The following is a 21,654-nucleotide window of genomic DNA, read 5'->3' as shown; positions in this document are numbered from 1 at the left end:
AGGGAGAGAGGAGACCGATCTGTGTCCCTTGTACATAGGGACACAGCATCGGTCACCCCCCCCAGTCGGTCCCCTCCCCCCCACACAGTTAGAACACACCCAGGGAATACATTTAACCCCTTCCTCACCCCCTAGTGTTAACCCCATTCACTGCCAGTCACATTTATACAGTAATTAGTGCATTTTTATAGCACTGATCACTGTATAAATGTGAATGGTCCCAAAATTGTGTCAAAAGTGTCCGATACGTCCGCAGATCGCCGCTATTACTAGTAAAAAAAAAAAAAAAAAAAAAATCATAAATCTATCCCCTATTTTGTAGGCGATATAACTTTTGCGCAAACCAATCAATATACGCTTATTGCGATTTTTTTTTAACAAAAATATGTAGAAGAATACGTATCGCACTAAATGTCCCTAAATTGGGATATTATTATAACAAAAAGTACAAAATATTGTGTTTTTTTTTCAAAATTTTCTGTTTTTTTATGTTTATAGCGCAAAAAATTAAAATCACAGAGGTGATCAAATACCACCAAAAGAAAGCTCTATTTGTGGGGAAAAAATGATAAAAATATAATTTGGGTACAGTGTTGCATGACCGCGCAATTGTCATTCAAAATGCGTCAGCGCTGAAAGCTGAAAATTGGTCTGGGCACGAAGGGGGTTTAAGTGCCCAGTAATGAAGTGGTTAAAGCGGAGGTTCACTCTAAAAAACATCTATATGCCATTACATCCAGCATACTTCCGACATCTACAGTATGCTGTTTTTTATTTTTTTTGCCGTACATACCGTTTTATTGTTATTTTCCCCCCGGCTTCCGGGTTCTGGCTCCCGCGGGACTGGGCGTTCCTATTCAGAGGTTAGATGATTGACGTCTGGTGAAAAACGTCCCCTGGCGCATAAGGCGCGTCACCAGTTTTCCGTAAGTAGCCGACCTGCGAGTCGGCTCTATATGGCGCCTGCGCAGTCAGCTCTACACGGCGGGTGCAGGCACCGTATAGGGCCGTATAGAGCCGGCTCGCAGGTCGGCTAGTTACGGAAAACTTGTGCGCCAGGGAAAGTTTTTGAAAGCTGAAAATTGGCCTGGGCAGGAAGGGGGTAAAAGTGCTCAGTAGGCAAGTGGTTAAACAGCCGCCACGGACCGATGGTATAAACATTACAAAACATTTTTATCCCCTAAAGTGTCCAGCAGACAGAACTGCTTTCCCTGCGATGTTGTCCTTCAGTAAATGACTGCGTGTTAAATGACACCTCTGCTGGCATATGAGAGGCTTGTGCTGACTATCGGAGAAGGTTGGCGGCGTGTCATACACTTGTTCAGCTTTTCTATGACGCTCTGCCAGGTACTGAACTCTATCCCGTCCTAATATAGCCTACAGAGAGGAAGTTTTGCCTGAGCCAAGCACAATACAGAAGGCAAGCTCTGCCACAACGCTTCCCCCTCCCCCCACCAGGGTCAGGTCATGCTGCCCAAGGAACTAAAAGTTCCAGTAAACATCGCTTACCACCTAAAGTATCTTTTTTTTTAATCAATCATTTTGTACATATACGGCGGCAAGGCGGCACTCCTGCACCGGATCACGTGATTCCTGCACTTCCGAATCTGTGATTGGACACAACAGGAGCCAATTAGCAGGTTCGGCAGACTCGTTGTCTGCCAGGACTCGCTGATCGTTCGGGAGAGCGTCAGTCTGCCTATGTAAACAAGACAGATCGTCGTTCTGTCAGTAGGGAACTAGTGATCCTGTGTTTCTGCTAAGCATAGTACAAGCACCTCCCCCACGGTTAGTAAGCACATTTTAGGCACACAGGGGTAGATTCAGAAAGAATTTACGCCGGCGTATCTATTGATACGCCGCGTAAATTCAAATCTGCGCCGGCGTATCTTCTTTCTGTATTCAGAAAGCAAGATACGCCGACATTAGCCTAAGATCCGACTGGCGTAATTCTCTTACGCCGTCGAATCTTAGGGTGCATTCTCACGCTGGCCGCTAGGTGGTGCTTCCGTCGTTTTCGGCGTAGAGTATGCAAATTACCTAGTTACGCCGATTCACAAAACGTACGTGCGCCCGGCGGTAGTTTTTTACTTCGTTTGCGTAAGGCTTTTTTCCGGCGTAACGTTGCTCCTGCATCTATGAGGCGCACGCAATGTTAAGTATGGACGTCGTTCCCGCTTCGATTTTTTTTTTTTTACGTCGTTTGCGTAAGTCGTTCGCGAATAGGGCTGGACGTAATTTACGTTCACGTCTAAACCAATACGTTGTTGCGGCGTACTTGGGAGCAATGCACACTGGGATATGTACACGGACGGCGCATGCACCGCTCGTACAAAACGTCAATCACGTCAGGTCATCATAGATTTACACGACCCCCTTCCACATTTGAATTAAGCCCGCTTACGCCAGCCCCATTTACGCTACGCCGCCGCAACTTACGGAGCAAGTGCTTTGTGAATACTGCACTTGCTCCTGTAAGTTGCGGCGGCGTAGCGTAAATACGATACGCTGCGCCGCCGTAAGATCAAGCACAGCTACCTGAATCTAGCCCACAGTTAATCCTTTGATTGCCCCATGGTGTTAACCTTCCCTTCCCTGCCAGTGTCAGTACAGTGACAGTGCATGTTTTTAACATTGATCACTGAATTAGTGTCACTGGTCCCCAAAAAAAAGGGTCACTTAAAGCAGAGTTCCACCCAAAAGTGGAACTTCCACTTAATCCACTCCTCGCCCCCTTACATGCCACATTTGGCATGTAATTTTTTTTGGGGGGGGGGGGCTTCAGGAGGAGTGGGACTTCCTGTCCCACTTCCTCCTTCCGCCGAGGGGCTGCTAAGGCAAAAAGTCATATCGCCTTTTGGCAGCCCCTCCCTGTAGGTGATCGCCTGGGACACGTGACAGGTCACAGGCGATCGCCTGTCCAATTGGATGGCACAGCGCCGCTCGCGCATGCGCAGTGGGTGCCCGGCCGTGAAGCCGAAAGCTGTCACGGCCGGGTGCCCACACTTAGAATGAAGACGCCGGCCGGAGAGGGGGGGGGGGGGGGGGAGTGGAGCCCCGGCCGGCGCGTCGCTGGAGCATGGAGCAGGTGAGTGTATGTTTGTTAAAAGTCAGCAGCTACACTTTTTGTAGCTGCTGACTTTTAATAAACATTAAAAATGACTGGAACACCCCTTTAAAGTGGATGTAAACCCTCTCCTATACCCAGTGAAGTGAACAGCCTCAGATGATACACAGAGATGAAACAAATCTCCCCACATAAGGCCGAGTACTCACGAGCAGACATGTCCGATGAAACCGGTCCGCGGACCGTTTTCATCGGACATGTCTGCCCGGGGACTGCCCAGGGACTTCTGTTCGATGGCTGTACACACCATCGAACAGAGGTCCGCGCGTAAACATTACGCGGGGCGTGTCCGCGGTGTCGCCGCGACAATGACGCGGCGACGTGGGCGGCCTGCCTTTAAAATGCTTCCACGCATGCGTCGAAGTCATTCGACGCATGCGAGGGATGGCGGGCGGCAGGACATGTACGGTAGGTCGGTACAGACGACCGTACATGTACGGGCGGACAGGTTTCCAGCGGACTGTTTTAAAGCAAGTCCAGGAAACAGTTGTCCGCTGGAAACCTGTCCGATCCGCCCGAAAATGGTCCGCTCGGGCCTACACACGGCCAAACATGTCTGCTGAGAATCAGAATCAGTTACGCATAGATAACCATTAGATCCGACAGGCGTAAGGCTCTTACGCTGTCGGATCTTAAATGCAATTTTTTTTTTCACCGCTAGGTGTCGCCTTGTCATTTTCCCGATCGAGTATGCAAATTAGCAAAATACGCGAATTCCCGAACGTACGCGCGGTCGACGCAGTGAAGATACGACGTTTACGTTAGATTTGCGACGCGTAAAGTTGCCCCTGCTATATGAGGGGCAACCAATGTTAAGTATGGCCGTCGTTCCCGTGTCAAAATTAAAAAATTTACGTTGTTTGCGTAAGTCGTTCGTGAATGGGGCTGGACGCCATTTACGTTCACGTCGAAACCAATGACGTCATTTAGCGCAATGCACATCGGGAAATTTTAGGGACAGCGCATGCGCAGTATGTTCGGCTTGGGAACGCGCCTAATTTAAGTGATCCACGCCCCCTACCCAGATCATTTGAATTAGGCGGGCTTGCGCCGGGGGATTTACGCTACGCCGCCGCAACTTTACAGGCAAGTGCTTTGTGAATCAAGCACTTGCCCGTAAAACTTGCGGCGGCGTAACGTAAATGAGATACGTTACGCCGCCGCAGAGATGCGGCGATCTACGAGAATCTGCCCCATAGTGCTCTCCGCCTCAAGCGTTATATGTAAACAGACAGAACGTGATGACCACGGGTGCGGAAGGAGCATTGTGACATCACGTTCTGTCTGTTTACATATAACACTGTATACATCGGCACCTGATCTATTGGTGCCTTGTATGTAAGTTTTCATTTTGTGTTTTAATACATTTTAAACATTGTTGAGGAGGAGAGCACTATGTCTCTTGCCTTTTCCCATTCCATGCTGGCATGAGACCTGGGAATTCCTTCTGAGCTATTTGGATTTCGGTCACCGGATCTATTTGTGAGTGCCCGCAAGGGAATGCGTTTTTTGACCCTTTATCATCTTATGCCGCGTACACATGATCGGTTAAACCGATGAGAATGGTCTGATGGACCGTTTTCATCGGTCAAGACCGATCGTGTGTGGTCGCCATCGGTTATTTAACCATCGGTTAAAAAAAAGCCAACTTGTTTTAAATTTAACCGATGGATTCCTAACCGATAGAAAAAAAAATGATCGTTAGTAGGCATGACCATCGGTTAAAAATCCACGCATGCTCAGAATCAAGTCGACGCATGCTTGGAAGCATTGAACTTTTTTTTTTCAGCACGTCGTTGTGTTTTACATCACCGCATTCTGACAAGATCGTTTTTTTAACCGATGGTGTGTAGGCGCGACGGACCATCAGTCAGCTTCATCGGTTAACCGATGACAACGGTCCATCGGTCCGTTCTCATCGGATGGACTGATCGTGTGTACGCGGCATTAGTGTCCTCGCTGTGCGGTGAGAGGCCATTTCATCTGGTGGTGGAGGTTCATCGCACCTGTGAAGTCACTTCTTTATATGTTCTTTACCAGCACCATATTCACTGAAGGTGTCTCTGCAACACATATGGACTGTTTATAGCGCTGCACCATCAGCATTGAGGATTAGTCACCCGTATGCCAACTCTCTACTGTTTGGATGTTCTATGTCAGGGATCCTCAAACTACGGCCCTCCAGCTGTTGCGGAACTACACATCCCATGAGGCATTGTAAAGCTCTGACATTCACAAATATGACTAGGCATGATGGGAATTGTAGTTCCTGAACAACTGGAGGGCCATAGTTTGAAGACCCCTGTTCTATGTTGATGGAATAAGGGTGGAGAAGGTTGTGCATTCTCAACTTGAGATTAGCTGTTCTGTAACCAAAGCCTTAATGCCGGTTCACACTACAGCGACATGAAAGTCGGCCCGACTTTGGAGACAACTTCTATTGAAATCTATGGGTACAAGTCGGCTAGAAGTCGCCTTGAAGTAGTACAGGGACCTTTTCTGAAGTCGGAGCGACATCAGTAGTGTACATTAAGACGGCTCTCATTCACTTCAATGGAATTTCTCATGTCCAGCGACTTGAAACGACTTGAGGTCTGACAAGTCGGATCCCAAGTCGCTGTAGTGTGAACCGGCACTAAGGCTACCTACTTTAGAAAGCTGGTAGGTGTGAGGGCACAGCCTGTCCACCTTCAAGGTCAACTGTTTCATGGGCTTCTGTACACGTCTGAGCAAACATACAAGTTTATGGCAATGGAGAGGAGAAGAGTCAGGAGAGAGATGGTAAGGCTGCAGATAGGCATCAGGCTGTATTGGATGGGCACAGATCAGGCTGCAGATGGGCACAGAGGCTGCATTGAGGCTGCAGATGGGCATCAGGCTGTATTGGGTGGGCACAGATCAGGCTGCAGATGGGCACAGAGGCTGCATTGAGGCTGTAGATGGGCATCAGGCTGTATTGGATGGGCACAGATCAGGCTGCAGATGGGCACAGGGGCTGCATTGAGGCTTCAGATGGGCATCAGGCTGCATTGGATGGGCTCAAATCAAACTGCAGATGGGCACAGAGGCTCCACAGTGCAGGGACGGATCTTTACTTATTCCTGAGCTGGGCTTTAAAATAGAAGTCTGGTGTAAGTCCTATACCAGTGATAATGAACCTTGGCACCCCAGATGTTTTGGAACTACATTTTCCATGATGCTTAACTACACTGCAGAGTGCATGAGCATCATGGGAAATGTAGTTCCAAAACCTCTGGTGTTCCAAGGTTCGCCATCACTGTCCTATACTAATTATCCTCTAGAGCAGGGATCTCCAAACTACGGCCCTCCAGCTGTTGCGGAACTACACATCCCATGAGGCATTGCAAAACTGACATTCACAGACATGACTAGGCATGATGGGAATTCTAGTTCCTGAACAACTGGAGGGGCCATAGTTTGGAGACCCCTGCTCTATAGCAAGGGTCTCCAAAAGTTCTAAAAAAAAGGGCCAGTTTACTGTGCTTCAGACTTTAGGGGAGTGGACCCTAGCCAGTGGAAATAAACAATGTCCCATCTTTGGCTGGGAATTATTATTGCCCCATCATTAGTATCAGTGGAAGGAATAGTGCCCTGATGTTGGTGTCAGAGCCCCATCATTGGTGTCAGTGGGAGGAAAAGTTCTCCCCATGTTGGTGTCAGTGGGAGGAAAAGTGCCCCATCATTTGTCAGTGGGAGGAATAGTGCCCCATCGTTGGTGTCAGTTGGGAGGAATAGTGCTCCTTCATTGGTGCCAGTGGGAGGAATAGTACCCCATTGTTGCTGTCAGTGGGAGGAATAGTACCCCATCATTGGTGTCAGTTGGGAGAAGTAGTGCTCCTTCATTGGTGCCAGTGGGAGGAATAGTGCCCCATCCTTGGTGTCAGTGGGAGGTGCAGTGCCCCATCCTTGGTGCCAGTGGGAGGTACAGTACCCCATCCTTGGTGTCAGTGGGAGGTACAGTGCCCCATCCTGGACATCAGTGGGAGGTGCAGTGCCCCATACTTTGTGTCAGTGGGAGGTACAGTACCCCATCCTTGGTGTCAGTGGGAGGTACAGTGCCCCATCCTGGACATCAGTGGGGGAAACAGTGCCCCATCCTTAGCATGAGTGGGAGGAACAGTGGCCCATCCTTGGCATCAGTGGAGGGGAACAGTGCCCCATCCAGGCCACAGTTTGGAGACCACTGCTGTAGAGGAAAGATCTGTATGCTTACCTATTCCTTGGACGCTCCAGTCCGGTTACACAATCTCCCCATCGGCCGGCTTCGGGACAGAAGAGAGCTCATTGGTGACATCACCCACAGGGCTTATTATGGGGCATCTGTTGTCCACCATCCCTTCTACCCCCTGAAGCTGGCACTAGGGAGATCACATGACCGGATTGGAGCACCCCGAGAATAGGTAAGAATACACCTCTTCCATCTACAGGATAGCGAGTATGGGACTTAGAATGGGGGAGGGGGAGGTTTAAGATTAGACAGGTTTAGACCAAACTTCTGCATTATTTTTAATCACTCAATCAGACAATGACAGGAAAATGGGAAGAAGCTAAAAATATGGTTTAGTGGTTTTATTATCTTCTGGAGGTCTGAGTCATACGATTCAGCACATCAACTCAAATATGTAAAAATCGAAGATCTATGATATGATATTAAATACAGCTCCTGCCTGAGATGTCAGTGCGGTTTCCTGAACTATTTCCCAGCAACCCTTGCAGCCAACTTATCACAGAGGACATTGAAATGGAACTAAACCCTCCTATCCTTTACAGCCAAGGAAGCTGCCATCTTAGCCTCTATTTGATCCACAGTTGTTATGATGCTGCACATGTGATCTGTTATGACACCAGCCATTTCATGGCTTGACAGTTCAGATGACAGCACAAGCAACTGTGACAGTTATCATTCATGGCATGCCTTTAATGTAACCGTTTTTGTTAAATCAATGGGTTTAGTTCCACTTTAACAGTACTGGCCATGTGACTGCCCAGACTCCCTGGGGGGGGGGGATTATTAACCACTTAAGGACCGCCTCCTGCACATATACGTAGGCAGAGTGGCACGGCTGGGCACAAGCATGTACCTGTATGTCCTCATTAAGTGACCAGCCGTGGGTCGCGGAGCTCTCCGTGACCGCGGCTGCGGGACCCGCAGACCCGATCGCCGCTGGAGTCCCGCGATCAGTCCCTGGAGCTGAAGAACGGGGAGAGGTGTGTGTAAACACAGCTTCCCCGTTCTTCACTCTGGCGCTGTCATTGATCGTGTGTTCCCTAATATAGGGAAACACGATCAATGATGTCACACGTCCAGCCCCCTGCCCCCCTACAGTTAGAAACACATATGAGGTCACACTTAACCCCTTCAGCGCCCCCTAGTGGTTAACTCCCAAACTGCAATTGTCGTTTTCACAGTAAACAATGCATTTTTAATGCATTTTTTGCTGTGAAAATGACAATTGTCCCAAAAATGTGTCAAAATTGTCCGATGTGTCCGCCATAATGTCGCGGTCACAAAAAAAAAAACGCTGATCGCCGCCATTAGTAATAAAAAAAAAATTATTAATAAAAATGCAATAAAACTATCCCCTATTTTGTAAACACTATAAATTTTGCGCATACCAATCGATAAACGCTTATTGCGATTATTTTTTACCAAAAATAGGTAGAAGATAACGTATCGGCCAAAACTGAGGAAAAAAATATATTTTTATATATTTTTGGGGGATATTTATTATAGCAAAAAGGAAAAAATATAGCATTTTTTTCAAAATTGTCGCTCTATTTTTGTTTATAGCGCAAAAAATAAAAACCGCAGAGGTGATCAAATACCACCAAAAGAAAGCTCTATTTGTGAGGAAAAAAGGACGCAAATTTCGTTTGGGAGCCACGTCGCACGACCGCGCAATTGTCAGTTAAAGCGACGCAGTGCCGAATCGCAAAAACTGTCCGGGTCTTAAGTGGTTAAAAAAGTAATCGAGACAAACTTTTTCTCCAGGAGTGCAGCCAATCAGCTTTTAATAAAATAAATGAGTGTATTTATCCCGCGCGATCTCCTCTGAAAAATATTACAAAACTCTAAATGTGCGACAGCTACAAACCAAATAATTCTGTTCCCACAACTCAAAAACGTGTAAATACGGTATTGTATGTTGGTTGCGCTTATTCAAATTGTTGAAATCACCAAGTGTGAATCACAATAACATAATCCTTCAAGGGTTGAAATAAAACATGAAATGTTCATCCAATAACCATTAATTCAAAGTAAAGTTCATAAATAAATTCTTTAATCTTAAAAAAAAGTTCTCCTTAACCACTTGCCGACTGCTGCACACCGATATACAGAATGGCAGCCGTGGGCAAATTGACATACCTGTATGTCCCCTTTAAGAAGCTGCACGCGCCCACCGTGTCCGCGTGCCCTGTGAACTCGATGTTCGCCGGCGGCCCGTGACTGTGTCACGGAGCTGCAGAACGGGGAGATGCCTATGTAAACAAGGCATTTCCCTGTTCTGCCAAGTGACAGGACACTGATCTGCTCCCTGTCATTGGGAGCAGTGATCACTGTCGTGTCACTAGTAGCCCAGCCCCCCCCCCCCGTTAGAATCACTCCCTAGGACACACTGAAACCCTTCATCGCCCGTGGTGGTTAACTCCTTCCCTGCCAGTGTAATTTACACAGTAATCAGTGCATTTTTATAGCACTGATCGCTGTATAAATGACAATGGTCCCAAAATAGCGTCAAAAGTGTCCGATGTGTCCGCCATAATGTCGCAGCCAAAATAAAAATCACAGATCGCCGCCATTACTAATTAAAACAATACCATAAATCTATCCCCTATTTTGTAGACGTTATAACTTTTGCGCAAACCAATCAATATACAGTAAAACCTTAGTTTGAGAGTAACTTGGTTTGAGAGTGTTTTGCAAGACAAGCAAAATGTTTTATCAAATTTTGCCTTGATATACAAGCGATGTCTTGATATAAGAGTAGCGTCATGTCACAACTGAGTATTAAAAAGAAGAGAGGAGCCTCTAATGCCGCGTACACAAGGTCGTTTTTTGTCTTGTAAAAAAACGTCGTTTTTTATCATGAAAAAAAACGAAGTTTTTCAAACTTCATTTAAAAAAAACGACGTTGCCCACACACCATCGTTTTTTGCAAAATGCTCTAGCAAAGCACAGTTACGTACACCACGTACGACGGCACTCTCGCTCTAACGTTTGCGGCAATACCTCACGTGTGGTGCAATTACCATTTAAGTATGCGTTTTCTTCAGAGTGACAGATGCTTTACATTTTTTTTTTTCCTTTTTTTTTTCACATTGTGCCTTTAATTATTTTTTTTTTGATCACTTTTATTCCTATTACAAGAAATGTAAACATCCTTTGTAAGGGCCAGTTCACACCACATGCAGTCCAGTGCGTTTTTTTTTCTGCATAAAAAAAAAAAATGCAAGAAAAGTAGGTTATATGGTTTTCAATGTCATAGTTCACACTAGTGATTGCAGTTCCAATACGTTCCAGTTCAAGTAGAACATGCTGCATTTTTTCTTGGACAGAAACGCTGTAAACGCATTAAAAAACACAGTGGAACATAGAAGTCCTTATTTACGTTTAAGAAAAAATAAGGGGGGTAAAAATGGACTGGACTGCATCAAAAATGCACCAAAACACATCTAAAATGCGCATCTGGAACGCATCCTGACTGTTTCTATGGTGTATACTGGCCCTCATAAAAATAGGGATGACAGGTCCTCTTTAAGATCTGGGGTCAAAGATACCCCAAATCTTTTCTTTACCTTTGGACCCCTTTCACAAGAAAAAAAGTCCTGCAAGCAGCATCTTTGGGGCGGTGTGGGAGCTCCTCCACCACCCCAGCTATTGAAATTAATGGGTGCCACTTTCAAATCACAATGGCCCTGATTCACATACATCGGCGCATATTTATGCCGCCGTAGCGTATCTTCTTTACGCTACGCCGACGCAGCGCAGAGAGGCAAGCCCCGAATTCACAAAGCACTTGCCACCAAATCTGCGCTGGGTTTCTTAGGCGTAAGTCCTCGTAAGTGGAAGTGGGCGTGAGCCATGCAAATGAGGCGTGACCCCATGCAAATGATGGGCCGAGCGCCATAAAGATACGAATAACGCCGTCCCGTGGATGCATCCCAGTGCGCATGCTCAGAATCACGTCGGAACTACTCCCTAAGATACGACGGATCACTGCCTACGACGTTAACGTAACCTACGCCTAGTCATATTCACGTACAACGTAAACGACATAAGATACGACGGCTTGTGTTCCCTGGTCCATACCTTTGCATGGGTTGCGCCTCATCTATGGGGAATAACTTTACGCCGGACGTACGACTTACGCAAACCGCGTATATTATGCGCCGGGCGCAAGTACATTCGTGAATCGACGTATCTCCCTCATTTCCATATTTGAATAGGAAATCAATGGGAGCGCCACTGACGTCCAGCGTAAATATGCGCCGACGATACGCTGGCGTAGGAAAGTTACGTCGGTCGGATGAAGCCTATTTTCAGGCGTATCTTGGTTAGATACGACGATGCATATTTACACTTAGGCGGCGTATCTCGAGATACGTCGGCGTAAGTGCTTTGTGAATCCGGGCCAGTGTTTTTTAAATAATTCCCATCAAGATGACTCAACCTGGCTGATGAAGTCATGGCTTTTTGCTCAGAGAAATGAAGAAGCAACCTAAGGGCCGGAGATACGAGTGTCATCATCGTTATCTCTATGGATTATTCCAACGCTTTCCAGGAAAACACAGAGAGGGAGGGGGGCAGAGAGCAGACAAGACAACCATTGTGTGTATGAGAGGGATGGCGGGGAAAGTAGGGTCAGCTGCTGATTGCTAGGAAACACACAGCCCTGCAGCTTTACTGCCAGAAACAGAAGCTACACAGCACAGGGAGAGGTGGCCCCGAGGTCTAGACCTCCAAGGGGCCCAGACTGATAACTCCGAGATTTGCCAAAGCTCTTCTCCCTTTCATGAGAAGAATGTATTAAATGGTTTAGCAGCTTCAGTTACCTTGACAAGAACACTAACATGGCCCTTTGGCAGAAGGGCTGAGAACTAGGAACATGCTGTGGTGCGCTCCAAGTTCTCCGCTGCAAGCCAGTTAAAGGAATAGTTCGACTTTACCACCAAACTGCCTATGCCGATAAGGGGTGTCTGTAGATAAAAACAAACAGCCGCTCTGACTAAAGATAAATAATACCCTTGTTATAGGTGTAGGCCATTTACATACCTTATGACCCCATTCACACTGAGGCGTTTTCAGGCATTTTAGCGTTAGAAATAGCACCTGTAAAGCGCCTGAAAACTGCCTTCCATGTCTCCCGAATGTGAAAGCCCGAGTGCTTTCACACTGGGGCGGTGCGCTTGCGGGACGTTAGAAAAAGTACTGCAAGAAGCATCTTTGGGGTGGTTTGAGAGCGCTGTATACAGCCTTCCCAAAATGCCCTGCCCATTGAAATGAATGGGCAGCGCTTCCAAAGCACCTGAGCACCACAACACGGGTATTTTTAACCCCTTCTTCGTCCGCTAGTAGGGGTTAAAAACGTCCTGCTAGCAGCCGAAAAGCGCAGCCTAAACAACGTTTTAGCGCTAACATGGCCACGGCCCCAGTGTGAAACTGGTCTATGAATCCTGACTGGAATACTCCCAGGATGTTGATAAGTGAGGCCTAGTCGTTACTACTCACCTTCACCATCACAGGAGCGAGCTGCTTCTCCGATTCAAACCTCCTCACATACTCTCCCCCCTGATGTAGTAGCTCTGAGCTTAGTATTTGAGAGCTCACTCCTGTGATGCTGGAGGTGAGCAATAATGACTAGGCCTCACTTAGCACCGTTCTGTGAGTATTCCAGTCAGGCTTCATAAGGTATGTAAATGGCCTACATCTATAACAAGTGTATTATTCATCTTTAGTCAGAGCTAAACAGATGCCCCTTATCTGCATAGGCAGGTTTTTTTGTAAAGGTGAACTGTGCTTTTAAAGTGGTTGTAAACCCTTGTTTACAACTTAATGTTACATGTAAGCCTATAAGGCTTACCTGTAGCTAACAAGGATACCTCCTAAACCTGCACGGTTTAGGAGATATCCCTGTATTTACATGTGCTGACGTCATGCGGCACATGTGCACTTAAGCCAACTGAAGCACTGGCACTATGGGACGTTGCTTCAGTTGTACTGTGGCGTTATGGTGCACATGTGCGTGAGTCACGTCATCGTGGCGCCGGCCAATCACAGCGCCGGAGCCGCGAGACCGGGAAGTCACTCCGGGACAACATGTCGGTGGCCGGAAGGGGAGACGTGGACCACTGAGGGGGCTTCGATCGAAGGTAAGTAAAACATAATCAGCTAGTATGCTATGCATACTAGCTCATTATGCATTTGTCTTGCAGGATTTTAAATTTTTATCATTTTTGAACAGAGGGTTTCCTTCCTCTTTAAGGCCTCATGCCCACAGACGTTTTTACAGTCACTTTTAGGAGCGTTTTTCACAGCTTAAAAACGCCTCTCCATGTTAGCCTATGGCCTCATGCCCACCAAGGTGTTTAAGACCTGTAAGTGGCATAGGCGTTTTTAAGCTCCAAAAAAATTCCAGGACCAGTGCGTTCTGAGGCTCCAGCTCTAGAGCTGTAAAAACGCCAGCAAAAGGTGGAATAATGGGGTGATGACGTCACAAGAGGCGTGGCCTCCAACTTACGTTATCGGGTGGCCCCGCCCCATGCCAATATAAGTCATAGCACCAGGTGGACCCAGCATTACATCGGGAGATCGCGTTGAGTCAACATCAGAAGAACAGTGGGAGAAGAACCCAGAAAAAGAGCAGAAGACAGCGAAGAGAGAGGACAGCGCAGAGAGAAGAAGAACCGGAGAGGGGGAAAAGGACCGGCAGAGGGAGAAGACGTCGCCAGAAGAGGGAGAAGAGCCGAAGCTGCCTTAATAAAATATTTTAAAACCCTGTGTAGTGTTTTTATTTTTTACGTGAATGGGGTGGGAGCCCGTCATCTGGGGGCTACCTTAAGGGGGCTTCCAGATTCCGATAAGTCCCCGCCCGCAGACCCTGACAATCACCAGGCAAGGGTTTGCTTTGGGGGTGGGGGGGCGCAGAATACATTTTGACCAAAAGTTATGAAGAAACGTATTGGATATGTTTTATAGTAGAAAGTAAAAAAATACTGGTTTCAAGTAAAAAAATTACTTTAAAAAAAAAAAAATAATAATAATTTTTTTTATTTTTTTATTTATATAATAATAAAAAAAAACTCAGTGGTGATCAAATACCACTAAGGAAAGATCTATTTGTGTGGAAAAATGTATACATTTTGTTAGGGTACAGCGTTGAATGACCAGTTAACCACTTGCCGATCGTATAACTTAGATATATGGTGGCAAAGTGGCACAACTGCGCCTAGTAGCTAGTGCGTTATCCGACACTTCCGGGTCTGTGGCGCGCGCTTCCGGCGGCCCACTCCCACTGTGATTATACACAGTGGGAGCTAATCGGTGGGTACCGGTGACATCAATGCCCGCTGGCACCTGCCGATCCATCGGTACAGAGGGAGGATGGCGGTATACCTATGTAAAACAGGCAGATAACCGTTCTGTCATTACAGAAGGCATGGATCCTGTGTCTTTGCTAAGCAGGGACATGGATCCATGCCCTTTTTTCCTAGTACAAGCACCTCCCCCACAGTACACAACAACTGGCTAGGCACACAGTTAACTCTTTGATTGCCCCCGATGTTAACCACTTCCCAGACAGTTTTTTATTGGTACAGTGACAGTGCATATTTTTAAGTTCTGATCATTGTATTAGTGTCTCTGGTCCCCAGAAAGTGTCAGATTTGTCTGCCGCAATATCGCAGTCCTGCTATAAGTCGCTGATCGCCACCATTACTAGTAAAAATAAATACCGTATTTATCGGCGTATACCGCGCCCTTTTTTGCCCTTAAAATCAGGGCAAAATCGTGGGTGCGCGATATACGCCGATACCCGCTTCCCGCGCTGAGTTTGAACTGCGCCGCTGACATATACCGAGCGCAGTACACTCGGGTACATTCGGCCAGGCTCGGCTTGGCTCGCGGTCACGCTCTGTGACGCCTCCTAGCCTTTATGCGTAAGAAGCTGAGCGTGGCCGAACGTGCCCGAGTGTACTGCGCTCGGTATATGTCGGCGGCGCAGTTCAAACTCAGCACGGGAAGCGGGGATTCGACTGAGAGACAGCGCGGGAGGACACCACCGAGGCCGCAGACGGACGCCGGACCGGACACCGGTCGATGGACGCCGGGCAAGACACCAACGAGGGGCATTCAAACTGTAAGTATTTTTTTTTTCTCAAAAATTTCCCTTCTAGGTTGGGGTGCGCGCTATATGCGGGTGCGCGCAATACCCCGATAAATAGCCCATAGTTTGTAGACGCTATAAATTTTGCGCAAACCAATCAATATACGCTTGTTGTGATTTTTTTACCAAAAATATATAGCAGAATACATATTGGTCTAAATTGATGAAGAAATTTGATTTTTTTTTTCAGTATTTTTATTGAATGTGTTTTATAGCAGAATGTAAAAAATATATTTATATTTTTTTCAAAATTGTCTGTATTTTTTTGTTTATAGTACAAGAAATAAAAACCGCAGAGGTGATCAAATACCACCAAAAGAAATCTCTATTTGTGGGGAAAAAAGGACATACGTTTTATTTGGGTACAGCGCTGCGCGTCCGCACAATTGTCAGGTAAAGTAACGCAGTGCCGTATCGCAAAAAATAGCCTGGTCGTGAAGGGGGTAAAACCTCTCAGGCTTTGTACACACGATCAGTCTAAACCGATGAAAACGGACTGAAGTTCAGTCAAAACCGATGGTTAGTATGCAAAAGCATCGGTTCCAAACCCGGGCATGCTCAGAATCAAGTCGACGCATGCTTGGAAGCATTAAACTTCATTTTTCTCTGCACGTCGTTGTGTTTTACGTCACCGCGTTGGACTCGATCGGTTTTTGAACTGATGGTGTGTAGGCACATCAGACCATCAGTCAGCTTCATCGGTTAACCGATGAAACTGAACTTCAGTCCGTTTTCATCAGTTTGGACTGATCGTGTGTACGAGGCCTTAGAGCTGAAGTAGTTAATTAACAATCTCAAAGGGCAGTTATATTCAGACTGAAAATAGTTTGCAGGTTCTCCTTGTGCTTTTGTGGGGTTCCTCCAGTGTGCTCCCTAAAAGAGGCAATGACCTCTGGGAGGCAGAGATGCCATAACCCATGCCCATCAGATTATCACAGCCACCCAAGTAAACCCTTCCTTCTGATTGGTCAATCTTGCTCTATAACCAACTGTTGCTCTGTTGACCTTACCAAGTTCGGTCACCAGATTATTACAGCCACCGAAGTAAACCATTCCTTCTGATTGGTCAGTCTTGATCTATACCCAACTTTGGCTCAGTTGACCTTACCAAGTTCGGTCACCAGATTATTACAGCCACCGAAGTAAACAATTCCTTCTGATTGGTCAGACTTGCTCTATACCCAACTGTTGCTCCATTGACCTTAGCAAGTTGGGTCATCCACCAAAAACGTGATCCAGTGTGCTCCCTATTTGTGGCACTGACCTCTGGGTACCTGAGATGCCATAACCCGTACTCATCAGATTATAACAACCACCCAAGTTACCCGTTCCCTCAGATCAGTCAGTCTTGCTCTTTACCCAACTGTTGCTCTGTTGACCTTACCAAGTTGGGTCAACTGACAAAAAAGTAATCTGGAAGTTATATAGTTATATATAGCTATATAATTTAAGTGGAGGTTCACCCTCAAAAAAATTTCTGACATCACATGGAGTCGAGCCATCCTACCGACAGAATGCCGGTGTTTCTTTTTTTTTCTCAGCACATACCTCGTTATCACGATTTTCACCTCACGCAATCCCGCGGGAGTGGGCGTTTCCAAGCGCTGCCTGTGATTGACAGGCTTCCGAACGCCGCATACTGCTCGTCACAGGTTGCCGAAAAAACCCGAACGTCGGTGCGGCTCTATACGGCGCCTGAGCACCGACGTTCGGGTTCTGTTGGCAACCTGTGACGGGCAGTATGCGCCGTTCGGAAGCCTGTCAATCACAGGCAGCTCTTGGGAACGCCCAGTCCCGCGGGATTGCCGTGAGGTGAAAATCGTGATAACGAGGTATGTGCAGAGAAAAAAAAAAAACACCGGCATTCTGTCGGCAGGATGGCGCGACTCCATGTGATGTCAGAAATTTTTTTGAGGGTGAACCTCCACTTTAACAACAGTGGAGACAGAAGTGCCCACCACTGCCAAGAGGTCCAGATACAACTTTATTCCAATAAACGTCAGAGGGACAATCGGGCTTTCTTAGACCTCCAAAACTTGTTGGTACCCATTGGATTTCCCCCGAGTTTTAATTGAACTAAAGGTGGCCTTTGGGCAACAGAGACACCATAACGTGCACCCATCAGATTATTATGGCCACCCAAGTGAACCACCATTCCCTCTGATTGGTCAGTCTTGCTCTATACCCAACTGTGATTCTGTTGACCTTACCAAGTTGGGTCATCAGATGGTTTATTATGGTCACCCAAAATTAACCGTTCCCTCCCAATGGTCAGTTTTGCTCTATAGGCAACTGTTGCTCTGTTTATCTTATCAAATTGGGTCATTAGACAGCCACTCAAGTGAGCAGCTCCCTCTGATTGGTCAGTCTCATTCTATACCCAACTGTTGTTCCGTTGACCTTACCACGTTTGGTCATCAGGTTATTATGGCCATCCAAGTGAACTGTTCCCTCCGATTGGTCAGTTTCACTTTTAGTCAACTATCGCGTCTTTGACCTTACCTAGTTGGGTAATCAAATTATTACGGCCAGCCAAGTGAAAATTCACCTTTGATCAGTCAGTCTCGCTCTATACCCAACTGTTGCTCTGATGACCTTTGCAAATTGGGTCATCAGATTATTATGACCCCCCGAGTGAACCGTTCTCTCAGGATTGGTCAGTCTTGTTCTATACCCAACTGTTGCTCTGTTGACCTTACCAAGTTCAGTCATCAGAGTATTACAGCCACCCAAGTGATCCATTCCCTCCGATCGGTCAGTCTTGCTCTATACCCAACTGTTGCTCAGCTGACCTCACCAAGTTGGGTCATCCACAGAAAAAGTGATCTGGCGTGCTCCCTATAGGAGGCAATGACCTCTGGGAGGCAGAGATGCCATAACCCACGCCCATCAGATTATCACAGCCACCCAAGTAAACCCTTCCTTCTGATTGGTCAGTCTTGCTCTATAACCAACTGTTGCTCTGTTGACCTTACCAAGTTCAGTCATCAGATTATTACAGTCACCCAAGTAAACCATTCCTTCTGATTGGTCAATCTTGCTCTATACCCAACTTTTTCTCAGTTGGCATTACCAAGTTGGGTCATCAGATTATTACAGCCACCAAAAGTAAACCATTCCTTCTGATTGGTCAATCTTGCTCTATAACCAACTGTTGCTCCGTTGACCTTACCAAGTTCAGTCATCAGAATATTACAGCCACCCAAGAGAACAATTCCTTCTGATTGGTCAGTCTTGCTCTATACCCAACTTTGGCTCTGTTGGCTTTACCAAGTTGGGTCATCTGCCAAAAATGTGGTCCTGTATAGTCCCCATAAGTGGCACCAACCTCCCCTCTCCACCAGGGGTCACTCTGCTGCTGCAGAACCTCTTGCTCCTCTGATTGGCAGCTGTGTGGCATCTGCAGTAATACTTATGATGTAATCTTTTGCTCTTTTTTTTTTCTTCTCCTAAGATGCCTCCCCCTCCCCCTTCATGGTGCCCCCATTGTCTTGTATTGAGCACCTACCTGCATAGTGGTCGAAGACGGTGGGTACATACTCCTCCGGGAAGGCGTCGTTGGCATAGCTCATCAGCAGGCAAGTTTTGCCCACCGCCCCGTCCCCCACCACCACGCATTTCAGCATGCTACTGCCGCTGCCATTCGCTGCCATGGAGCCTCATCTTAGGGGGAGGAAGGCAGGACGTTCCGGGGGGACAGCCGCTTCCCCTCCGAGGATTCCTCCCAACGGGCGGACTTCTCACCCCCCCACTCCCTCCCCCAACTTCGGAGGGCACAGCACTTTCCGGCGCTACAGCCTCTCTGGGCTGGGAGGGAGGCAGACTGTGCCGCCTAAGGGAGCGTCTCCAAAGAGCTGCCTGCGGTACGGGAGGAGGAAGGACACATGTCACTGCCGCCCGCCGGCTTCCTACCTACCTCCCTGCCGCCCGCCAGCTGCCTACCTACCGACCGCTGGGGCTGCGGCACACTCCCGGAGAACTGCACGATTCTCCTATAAAGGAGAATACAATGAGGTGCAACTGACCTACAACCAACCAATCACACCGATCTCTCCTCTACAACTGTCCTTCTTCACCCCCCCCCCATCCACAACTGTCCTTCACCCCCCCCACCCCATCTACAACTGTCCTTCTACAACCCCCCCCCCCCCATCCACAACTGTCCTTCTACACCCCCCCCCCCCCATCCACAACTGTCCTTCTACACCCCCCCCATCCACAACTGTACTTCTACACCCCCCATCCACAACTGTCCTTCTACACCCCCCCCCCCCATCCACAACTGTACTTCTACACCCCCCATCCACAACTGTCCTTCTACACCCCCCCCATCCACAACTGTCCTTCTACACCCCCCCATCTACAACTGTCCTTCTTCACCCCCCCCCCATCCACAACTGTCCTTCACCCCCCCCACCCCATCTACAACTGTCCTTCTACAACCCCCCCCCCCCCCATCCACAACTGTCCTTCTACACCCCCCCCCCCATCCACAACTGTCCTTCTACACCCCCCCCCATCCACAACTGTACTTCTACACCCCCCATCCACAACTGTCCTTCTACACCCCCCCCCCCCCCATCCACAACTGTACTTCTACACCCCCCATCCACAACTGTCCTTCTACACCCCCCCCATCCACAACTGTCCTTCTACACCCCCCCATCTACAACTGTCCTTCTACACCCCCCCCATCCACAACTGTCCTTCTGCACCCCCCATCTACAACTGTCCTTCACCCCCATCCACAACTGTCCTTCTATACCCCCCCATCCACAACTGTCCTTCTACACCCCCCCCCATCCACAACTGTCCTTCACCCCCCCCCCATCCATAACTGTCCTTCTTCACCCCCCCCATCCACAACTGTCCTTCACCCCCCCCATCCACAACTGTCCTTCTACACCCCCCCCATCCACAACTGTCCTTCTGCACCCCCCATCTACAACTGTCCTTCACCCCCATCCACAACTGTCCTTCTATACCCCCCCATCCACAACTGTCCTTCTACACCCCCCCCATCCACAACTGTCCTTCACCCCCCCCCCATCCACAACTGTCCTTCTTCACCCCCCCCCATCCACAACTGTCCTTCACCCCCCCCCATCCACAACTGTCCTTCTACACCCCCCCCATCCACAACTGTCCTTCTACACCCCCCCCATCCACAACTGTCCTTCTACACCCCCCCCCCATCTACAACTGTCCTTCACCCCCCCATCCACAACTGTCCTTCTATACCCCCCCATCCACAACTGTCCTTCTTCACCCCCCATCCACAACTGTCCTTCTTCACCCCCCCCCCCCCCATCCACAACTGTCCTTCTACACACCCCCATCTACAACTGTCCTTCACCCCCCCCCCCCATCCACAACTGTCCTTCTATACCCCCCCATCCACAACTGTCCTTCTACACACACCCCCCCCATCTACAACTGTCCTTCTACACCCCCCCCCCATCCACAACTGTCCTTCTACACACCCCCCCCCTCATCCACAACTGTCCTACACTCCCCCATCAACAACTGTCCTTCTACACACCCCCCCCATCCACAACTGTCCTTCTACACCCCCCATCCACAACTGTCCTTCTACACCCCCCCCATCCACAACTGTCCTTCTACACCCCCCCATCCACAACTGTCCTACACCCCCCCATCCACAACTGTCCTTCTACACCCCCCCATCCACAACTGTCCTACACCCCCCCATCCACAACTGTCCTTCTACACCCCACATCCACAACTGTCCTTCTACACCCCCCCCCCATCCACAACTGTCCTTCTACACCCCCCCATCCACAACTGTCCTACACCCCCCCATCCACAACTGTCCTTCTACACCCCCCCATCCACAACTGTCCTACACCCCCCCATCCACAACTGTCCTTCTACACCCCCCCCATCCACAATTTTTCTTTTCAAAAGTCAAGTTTTTCTGCCATTCTCACCTCCACAACCGTCCTTCTAGGCTCAATCCCCCTCTTACTCTTCACTCCTCCACAACTATCCTCCTCCTGGGTTTACCATCTCTGCCATTTTCTTCTCTACCACTATCCTTCTAGATTTTCTAAAAGTCAAGATCTTCTGCCATTCTCACCCCACAACTTTCTTCAATTCAAC

At 48.1% G+C, this 21,654-nt stretch overlaps 1 protein-coding gene across 1 annotated transcript in view; it reads right to left on the bottom strand.

Moving 5' to 3' along the window:
• The window catches only part of RHOQ (ras homolog family member Q), a 71,115-nt gene extending 51,703 nt beyond the window's left edge, over positions 1-19,412 (bottom strand). Inside the window, exon 1 of the mRNA XM_040351562.1 lies at positions 19,040-19,412. Within this exon, the coding sequence (XP_040207496.1) occupies positions 19,040-19,184 (145 nt within the window). The 5' untranslated portion in view covers positions 19,185-19,412. The remainder of the gene's footprint in view (positions 1-19,039) is intronic.
• Between the last annotated feature and the right edge of the window lie 2,242 nt (positions 19,413-21,654).

Source organism: Rana temporaria, chromosome 4 (genome assembly GCF_905171775.1).
Source record: "Rana temporaria chromosome 4, aRanTem1.1, whole genome shotgun sequence".
Lineage (NCBI taxonomy): Eukaryota > Metazoa > Chordata > Amphibia > Anura > Ranidae > Rana > Rana temporaria.
The sequence above is the reverse complement of the archived record's forward strand: the minus strand, read 5'-3'. Positions and strand labels throughout refer to the sequence as shown.